This window comes from Poeciliopsis prolifica, unplaced genomic scaffold, assembly GCF_027474105.1.
Source record: "Poeciliopsis prolifica strain line A6 unplaced genomic scaffold, Auburn_PproV2 SCAFFOLD027, whole genome shotgun sequence".
In the NCBI taxonomy this organism is placed as follows: Eukaryota; Metazoa; Chordata; class Actinopteri; order Cyprinodontiformes; family Poeciliidae; genus Poeciliopsis; species Poeciliopsis prolifica.
In genome coordinates this window covers 3,123,104-3,132,694 of record NW_026562402.1, presented here as the reverse complement: position 1 = coordinate 3,132,694, position 9,591 = coordinate 3,123,104, and the positions used below count along the sequence as shown (strand labels likewise).

Below are 9,591 nucleotides of genomic sequence, written 5' to 3'. Positions count from 1 at the left end.
ATTTTGCGCATATATTTTTCTCAATATATTACTTATTTGTCACTTAGTCATTACATTGCTTACCAATTGTTGTTAATGTTCTTATATATCCTTCGTTTCCAGAGAGTATAACTGTGGACAAATATAACTTTGCTCACTGTAACATTTAAACATTTTTTTAAAAGTAATTAGATCATTTTCTGTCTATGATTGACTTCTGCTAGGCTAGGGATTTTTGCTAGATTGAAAAAGCATCTGCTCTCGATCTTTTATGCTGTTTATAAGCACAATCTTTTCTAATGGTTGTTAAAGAATGTTCTGATCTACGAACTTTATGTAATTCATTGTATTTTCTCCTTACTGCAAGTAAAACCCAATGAAACAACTGAATCTGCCTTTTTGTCTTGATTTGTCCCAAATTTTAAGTATATGAAGTACTTTCACATTTTGGATGTTTTTTTTTTGTTTTTTTTTGCCTTTTTGTTTTTACAAATTAGTCATGAACAAAATGTGGCTTTTTTGACAAAGAAATTTACTTTTTAGTAAAATTTTGTAAATTTTCACAACTGTGATCAAATTTAATACTTCTAGTGGGCGTAATACATCTTGTTAATGACAAAGACACTTTTAGAAAGAATTAGTAGTAAAATATTGGACATGTGACTATTCCAGAAATAAAACGACTGAGCTAAAAAGATTTGGTTATATATTAAACTAACAAAATGTTATAGATAAGAAATATTCAAGGCAACATTCCTGACACTGTTTTACCTCATTGACAAGGAGTTTTTGAGGTTTGGTTGGGTTGGCGGGGGGGTGCTGTGTTGTTTCTTCAAAATAAATCATGCGAGTTGAAGATTTCAAAGTCAAATATTTTTAACAAATGCCAACATTAGCAGGGAAACGTTTCCCCGGTTCCGACCTCTATGAATACTGCAATAAAGTTGTATTACATGAGTAAAGTACGAGAATAAAGCCACATTGAGAAATAAAGTCAATATTTCGAGAATAAATAAATCTTCCACCTGCACCTTTTAAATAAATATTAATAATCAAAACAAGACAGCAGGTTCTCCTTACATGAACCATAAAATGAGTTTATTTCACTGGAGGTCCAAACGTGTTTCTGTGTTGCCCCAGGATGCATAGAAGACGTCATTGTCACAGAAATTCAGATTCTACTAAAGGAAACCAGTGTTTACAATCTCTATGTTCATTTGCTCAACCGCTTTATTAGACCAGATTTTCTCTAATATGCTGCTGTGGGAATGGGGCAAAGCATCTTTAACTGACAAAAGGAAATTAAGAAACAGAGGCGTTTTAAAAAAATAAAGTCATTTGCTTTTCAACAACGGACCAGTTGTGGCGTTACATTAGAAGAAAGGAGAGTAAGGCTACTGGTATCAGTTGGTTAAATCCTTGAGTGGGAAAAGAAAACATGATGAATCTAATCTTTGTTACGGTTTGTGCAGTTTACAAGTGGAAATCTGCTCCTGTAGCAGAATACAAACTTTGTTCAGTGGCCAGATTATAGTACAAGCTAAAGTATAGATTGGACTCCAAAGTGGACCAGCATAACCTTCCTTCAGCTAGATTCAACAAGACAAGAGGAAGTGACCAGCATCTGGTGGTTTCTGACTGGTTCACCAACGTTTCAGTCCTCTGGAGTCTGTGTGGGAGGAGAATGGAAAACAGGATGGAGAGGGGGGAGCAACATCTTAACATTCCATTTTTAGAAAAACAAAAATCAGAAACTAGAAGTCCATTTAAGTCTGTGTGTTCTGCTCCCTCAGAGGGGCTGTGGTTCTTCAGCCACTTTGGGGCAAGGGAAGCAGAGGCTCACGGGGAACTCAGGGTGGTGGCTGTCTCGTTGTCCCAGCCTCAGTTTAACCTCTGGACGATGACAGCGTTCAGCAGGTTGGCCTCCTGCAGCGTCTGGCTCTCGTCTACCAGCTCCTTGTTGGGGAAGGTTGTCATGAGAACGAACTCTCTGGCAGCCATGGCGGGTCGGGCCAACACCACGAACTGCCGCAGGTCCGAAACCCTGAGGAACACCGGCAGAAACGAGGAAAACTAACATTAGTTTAGAGAGAAAAAGATAAGGAATGCTTTATTATTTGAGTTTTTCATCAGTTAAACGCCCATGCATTTTCCTCTGTAACTTACTTCTTGTTCAGTCTCATTGTTATAAAGGCTTTTTTAATCTTTGTTTCATTACACATGTTCCAACTTGTTGCTATGACAACTGAATTTTCCTGTTGTGGGACAATAAAGGATATTTCTGCTGACGTTATTTACCCAATAAAGACATCTAGTGGAACACAAGAGATATTTGTTCTAACAACCTTTGACTTTATGTAAAAAAGAAAAAAAAAAACTTGCCCCTCTGTGAAACTGTAATTGCCCCGCTTGATTAATCACTGTTCAGTTAACAGTGATTAACCTGGCTTGTTCCAGAAGCCTCCGCCTCCAACCCTATAAGTGTTCACCTGTGGGTGTGGTTGAACCTCTGGACCAGCTTGCCGCCGTCAGCCAGTCGGATCTGAATGTTAGTAGTAGGTTGAGAGGGGTCAAGGCTGACGGAGGAACTGGCTTGGGCCTCGTTGGCGGCCTGGTCCTGCTGGGAGGTGGGTGGAGCTGAAATCAACTCTGGAGTGGCACTGGAGAAAAAAGAAAAACCACAGCGATACAATTATCAGACTAAATCCATAAAAACTGTTGATATCCAGCCAAATATACACATGGTTAGAAATCTCACCTTCCTAGCTTCTGTCCTTCACCTTCGAATGCTTTAAAGGCGACCTTGGGCTTAGCAAAGTCCTCGTCTCTGTGGTCCTCCATGTCCAGGTTGACCTGGCCGCCCCGAGCACGCTGCCTCAGCTCCAGAGGAATCTCCCTACACGAACACATCAATGTGACTGATGCTGGATCTGATTTATCCACTTAGGACACAGGTATCAAACTCCAGTCCTCAAGGGCCGGTGTGCTGCAGTTTTTGATGTGCCACAGGTACAAAACGCTGGAATGAAATGGCTTAATTACCTCCTTCTTGTGTAAATAAGATCTCCAGAGCCCTGCTAATGATTCTATTTAGAGGCAGCACAGGAACATCTAAAAGTCCTCCAGTTTGAAACCCCTGGCTGAGGACATACGCCCTGTAAAGGTTGTTCTCACCCTCTTCTGATTGCCTCCAGGAAGTTAGCGTTCCCTGGGTCATTGTAAGTTCTAAGTTCGCCGTTATCCAGGCTGAAGCCCGTCTTCCACAACTTCAGAACCACATGTACCTAACACAAAAACACAAAATCACCCTGGGGTTTAATTCTGATGCATTTTTTGGGGGGGGGGGTGAGGGAGCATAATTATTGTAGGGATGCAATAATTGCAATTTGAACACCAACAAAAATGACCACATCATAGACATTAGTTGGGCAATTTCAAAAATGTTTTTGATAAAAAGTTTTGGCACTAGGATGAGGCGTTTTTGGCCATATTGAAATTAGTGGATTTTGCAAAACTGCAAGTGGTACATTTTCTGTTTTGGATTATTAGTGTTCTCTTCATTGCTCAGAAAACAGCCTTTGTTTGTAAGGTGGATTCATGTTTGTTTGCATCCCAGAGGATAACTGGGATCTGATTGGCATGGTAACACCAAGGTAAACACAGCAGGAAGTGAAGGGAAGGAGGATCTGCGCTCACGTCTTGCTGGCTGTTCGACGCTTGCCTCTCTCCAGCTACGTAGGTTGACTCCTCTTCTGGAGCGGCGCCCAGTCTGTAACCTCCGCCAACAAAAGCCTAAGAAACAACACCAGGTTATGAAAACAGAATGAAAGACAAACAGAAAACAGACAGTAAAAATGTGAGTAAACTGGACCTTTGCTTTGCTCGATTCTCCGAGTCCTTTCCCAGTCCGGTCCAGCGGCACGGCTCCATGTTCTCTAGCCCCTTTGAACAGGTCCTCCACGACCTCGTTCGAACTCTTCTTCTTTGGCGGACCAACGATCTGTTGCCCGCTGCGCTCTGATCCCCCCGCAAAAAACCTGTTATGATTGAGACAATAATAAATCTAAATTCTTGTATTTCACAATGATATAAACGATGCGCTAAATGCCCACCTCTGCAAAGCGAGGGAGCTTCCTCTGTAAATTTGAGTTTCACACAAAACTTTGTTTTGTCAAATCATCAGAGTCAAATGAATCAGAAGGAAATGATTCAGTTGTTAGCCTGGCCAGAGCAAACTGCTCCATGGGAAAACATTTTTTTCAGGAGCAAAACATGAGTTTCCATGCTTTTCAAAGACTATTGAGTAAACAAACTAACAACTTCATGTGTGAATTTAATTGCATTTGTTTATTGAAAACACTGCTATCGCAAAATTGTCTTTGTTAAGACACTAGCAGAATATCAACGTTTTGCACACATTTGGAAAGAAAACGCAACTAGTGCAGAGAGTGTTGAGTGAGACACAATGCTGATGTAGAAAATGAAATGGTCATAATTTTGAGTTATTTTGTTGAACATACACAGCATTTCAATGAATGAGCACTTTGATGCTTTTTTGGCAATTGTTGTATATTAAAGGGTCAGTTTAAATTTAGATGATCAGAAATTTCAGTTCAATGTTGACAAGATATTTAGTCAATGTTGACTAAAAGTATTTAGACCACATTAGATATCTTGATCTGGGCTCAGAGTGCATTAAAAGTAATAGAAAATAAAACAGACAGTCTTTGGGTTATTCCACAAAGGTTGAAGTTGTCAGCAGCACACAGAACTGGTTTGGACTGACATACTTTACGTATTTCAAAAGGAAGAAAAAAAACATAATTCAGGTGAGCAACTATTATGTTCATTGTTTAAAAAAGTGAATAAGCAGCTAGTCATACCCCCTCAATTCTGAGATACACAATACAAAAAGTACAGAAAACACCAGTAAACAAACACACCCAAAGGATGACTACCTTTGTTTCCAACAAAAAGAATGATTTAAGCCTGGTATAAGACCATAAAACCACTTCAAGAGTTTAGATTAGTAAAATATTTGGTAACTATTTCTGGACAAAATGTTTGTTTCGTGTGCTGATTTAATCAAATAGCCATTAAATCCTCCCTCAGCCGTTATAAAGCAGCCCAGCGGATCACCCTGGCAGAGGAATCTGTTTATGCAGCAGAAACTCCAGCGGCTCCCTGTGAATGAGGTGGGGGTCCAAAATGGTTTGGTGTTTTCTGGAACCAGCTTCCTAAGGTGTGCCTCTTCCTGTGTCGGCCTCAGTCAGGATGGGGATGCCAGAGAGCGCTGCTATGAATGCAACAGCCATTTATAAGGGAAAGTGCAAATTGCTTTTCCCTTTTTTCATCTAGAACTTATCAAAGTTTCTGAAATATCCATGTGTTTATTTTTATATTTAACAGTAGCTATGTATCCGATTGTTATTTGAATATTCAATACAATTTTAAAATGTTGCAAAAAAGAATAAAAAGAAAACAGGCAAATTAAGTGTGTTTCCATTAATTGGAAGGCGGGATTTTGTCAGATGTTGATGTTATGCATCAGGTTTTCTGAGGGCAACCTGCATGACTAATGTCTAAAAGCTCCAACATGAAGAAGATATTAAAACATACTATGGAAAATATACAATTCATTGATTGTACATTTAAATGACCGCATCATAGACATTAGTTGGGCAATTTCAAAAATGTTTTTTGATAAAAAGTTTTGGCACTAGGATGAGGTGTTTTTGGCCATATTGAAATTAGTGGATTTTGCAAAACTGCAAGTGGTACATTTTCTGCTTTGGATTATTAGTGTTCTCTTCATTGCTCAGAAAATAATTCTACCTAAAAAAAATTAAAAAGCGATTATTAATTCACTTACCTCTGACCCTCCTCTTCATCACTTTCATCCTCTGCCTCATGCATCAAATCTCTGAAGGAGGTCACCCTGGGCTGACTACTGTACATAAATGGTAGTTTTTATATTGTAAAATTACTAAACAATAACAATAAAATTTATACACGACTGAATAGAACAAATGCTGAAGAAAGTAAAAAAGATCCCACCTTGGCCCAGTAGATCGAGACACGGAGGAGCCGCCCTCAGGCTGAGGAAGTGTGATAATGTCATCATCGTTTCCATCTTCAAAGAAACTGCCCAATGCAAGCTGGGGAGAAAAAGTGGAGATGGAAATGAGACTCAGGAATGCTGCCAGGCGGCTTTCACTCAGCACCTGACTGGTGAACTAGTATCACTGTCCTCAGTGAGACCTGAAACTAACATCTGTCCTGGGTCAGGGCGGATAAAGAAAAACTTCACTTCAAACTTTCATTCCATGGTCTACTGGTTCTTTATGCACAGTGAGCAACACAAGGCTCTCTATGAGCCAATATTATGACACCCAACATTGGAAAGCTGAGACATATATTGATCAATGGATTCCTGAAGACTACTATTAAACCACCTATTCTCATATCAAACCAGGGATCTGCAACCTGCGGCTCTTTGGCCCCTTCACCCACTGCTCTTCAAATATGAAATATTTTTCATTAGAAGGCAAAAAAAAAATGTGGTTTATAAGTTGTTTTGTAGGTATTATACAGTCTCTCCATATCAAAACAGAAGGACACCAATCGTCTAAGGCTTTTAAAAAATAACTAGTGGTACACTTTGCTAGTTATCTTTCTTTATTTGACATGTTGATGGGCAGGGCATATTCACTTGTTCTCATATGACAAAATAGAGGGGTTTTTTTTGTTGTCATTTTTAAGAGTCACTTTGATCAAAAGTATAAAGATTTTTGTTGAATTTACTTTGCTTTCCACTGAAGCTCAGTGTGAACATTTACTTTTCCCAATGGTTTTCTTGAAATAAGTTAATTTCCTAGTGGTTTTCTGAAGATGAGTTAATCTTGTGAAATCAAACCTTGTTGACTCAAAACTAACATGAGACGCTTGGTGCGTGCATTAACTTCCATTCCTCAAATGCATGTGGTTGTGCCTGCATTTTAAGGAAATCAACTTAAAAGAAAACTATCAGAAAAAAATATATGTGGAAAACATCTGTTGTGGGCTTCTGTAGACTTAATTTAGTACATATTCAAAACAACATTTCATGTGGCTCTAGACAGGTTTTTAATTTTGTAGCAATAGGGGAAAGGTGGTTTTTGAAAATATTGCTGACACCTGGATTTAACAAACTGTTAGCTAACACCAACACACACAAACATGTTTAGATCTTTGCCTGCTGTGCATGATAACACTGCTGTTGACCACTGTGGGAGGAACAAGTTTATTTTGTCTGTACAGTAATTAACTCAGATCTGATCATTCAGGCCAGAAATCAAAACCAAGTGAAAACAAAGGCACCTTTAGTTGCTGAATGAAACTGAAACTGCTGGGATAAGACTGAGCGCCACTTTAGGTTTAACAATTAAAACCGAGAAGCAAAAACAAAAACAAGTTGATTTATCTAAAGTTTCAAACATCAAATCAGTAGCTGTGGTTGGTCTTGGTTTTTATAACTCAAATGCTTTCACAAAAATGCTGCCAGGTCTCTTATTTTTCACTAAATAGTTTTTGACACTTATTACATTACTGTCAAAGAAATTCTGACTGAACTAAGCCAACACAGTTTGACAATGCCCCTAAGAAAACGTAAATATCTGTTACCCAAAGTCTGCTTTTGTGCTCACATGACTCTGACATGTTTCCTTTTCCATCTATGGAGTCGCTTTTAAGCAGAAACTCGAGATTATTTAGTTTCTCTAAATAACCTTAATTTGGGTATCTTATTAATATGTCTGTAGCCATAAACACAATGTCATTTTTTGAATTCGATTGATGACTCTGCTTTCTTTTCAGATTACAGGCTAGCAGCTTGACCCTTACTGCGTCAACTAAATTTAATCCAACCAAACCTAACAGGGGGCTAACGCTGGCTAGCACGGCTCATTGGAACCACGGCAGACCGGCTAAAACTTGATAGAAAGAGCCCCGTATATAGACGAGTACAGCTGTTCATACAGCCGTGGATGTAACCGCTATTTGGCTGTCCGACAACATCTCTGTTGGTGTCTGAAATCACTCGGGTCGGTATTGTCCAGGGGTGACTTGCACAAATGACTGGCGACACAGGCTAACGTTAGCCGGTAAGCTACACATCAAACACCGTTTAACCGCAGTTTGCTCCTGACAGAGCGCGGTTCTGCCCGACACAGTCGTAGGAAAACCCGCTGAAAATCCCTACCTGCAGGTTCCAACCGGCGGACTCCAAGAAAAAGCGGGCCCTCTCCTCCTCCACACCGGTAACAGCGACGAACTCCCTCACTGACTCCTCTTGACTCGCCATTTTGATTTGCTCCTTCAACGAGCCGTCCGCTTCCACCTGAGGAAACAAGCAACAGTTGTTCGTTCCTGTCTGATTTCAAAGTAGAAACAATAACCAAGAAATATGACTGAACCATAATTAAATTAATAAACCTGAAAATATATAGAAATTTAAAAAGTTTTTTTCCACATTAAAACACGCTCAAATTTCTTATTTCCTAAAGTTCATGCATATCATGTCCAGGACTTACTGAAGCAAGCATTGATAAAACCACAAGGGGGCAGTCTAAGCACACATTAGACAGACCAACCGAACTTTGACATCAGTTCAGATACTCAAAACTAAACATGTTGAAAATACAGAATGTCTGAACCTTATTTGTATTAAAAATATATACTTCTAGAAAAACTCCAAAAACAATGACATTCTTCTTGGTTAGGTAAATTTAAGGTTTCTGGAGAAGAAGTCATATGGGATAGTCAAACCTCATATTCAGGAGGAACAGTGTGGGTTTCATCCTGGCTGTGGAACACTGAATCATTTCTACACCCTCAATAGGATCCTGGAGGGGACATAGAAGTTTGTCCAATCAGTCTGCATGTGTTTTGTGCCCATCACCTGCAATGCATTTCATTGTGTGATTCTGGTAGTCATGGGCATATTTGGGAGTATGCCATAGTATGCCTAGGTACACCTGCTAGGTATTAAGGTGCACCGAGCAGCCGGTACACCTTGATACCGGCTCCTAGGTCCCTACATCCAGGGTCTGAGTTTAATTCACATTGCTAACAGTAAGATTTGCTTACATTGAGAGTACACCTTAGTCAGGTGTTTCCTACCAATTCAGTTTCTAAACTTCATGGACAGAGTTTCTGGGTAGAACCAAGGTGCTGAGCAGATCTGCTTTGGTGGCCTAAAGATCGAGTGTCTTGTTTTGCAGATGACATAGTTCTGTTAGCTTCATCAGATCATGATCGCCAGCTTGGACTGGGAGTGGTTTGCAACCAAGTTTGAGCGGCCAGGATGAAAATCACCACCTCCAAGTCCAAGACGACTGTTTGGAGCCAAAAAAGAATAGAGTGTGCTTTCTGGCAAGGTCTTGCTCCAAGTGGAATAACTTAAGTATCTCAGAGTCTTGTTCAAGAATGACAAAACAATGAAGTGTGATATTAATAGGTGGCGTTGTGCTGTGTCTGATGGTGATGTACTGGTCTGTTGTCGTGAAGAGAGACTCTCATTTCAGGGTGTAAGTTCCTCATCTGTGATCAAGAGCTTTGGGTGGTGACCGAAAA

The 9,591-nt window shown here is 39.7% G+C and overlaps 1 protein-coding gene across 2 annotated transcripts; it reads right to left on the bottom strand.

Moving 5' to 3' along the window:
* Positions 1-1,049: 1,049 nt before the first annotated feature.
* nsfl1c (NSFL1 (p97) cofactor (p47)) lies at positions 1,050-8,360 on the bottom strand. Of its 2 annotated transcripts, none has more exons than XM_055048677.1 (9): positions 8,219-8,360; positions 6,037-6,137; positions 5,852-5,929; positions 3,851-4,016; positions 3,676-3,771; positions 3,154-3,263; positions 2,738-2,875; positions 2,469-2,639; positions 1,050-2,023 (listed from the first exon to the last, which is right to left on the bottom strand). In XM_055048677.1, exons 1-9 carry the CDS (start codon positions 8,318-8,320, stop codon positions 1,861-1,863), a joined length of 1,125 nt encoding a protein of 374 aa, XP_054904652.1. In that variant the 5' UTR covers positions 8,321-8,360; the 3' UTR covers positions 1,050-1,860. The 2 variants fall into 2 exon arrangements, with proteins under 2 accessions (XP_054904652.1, XP_054904653.1); XM_055048678.1 differs by having other exon boundaries at positions 5,852-5,926.
* Positions 8,361-9,591: the final 1,231 nt, after the last annotated feature.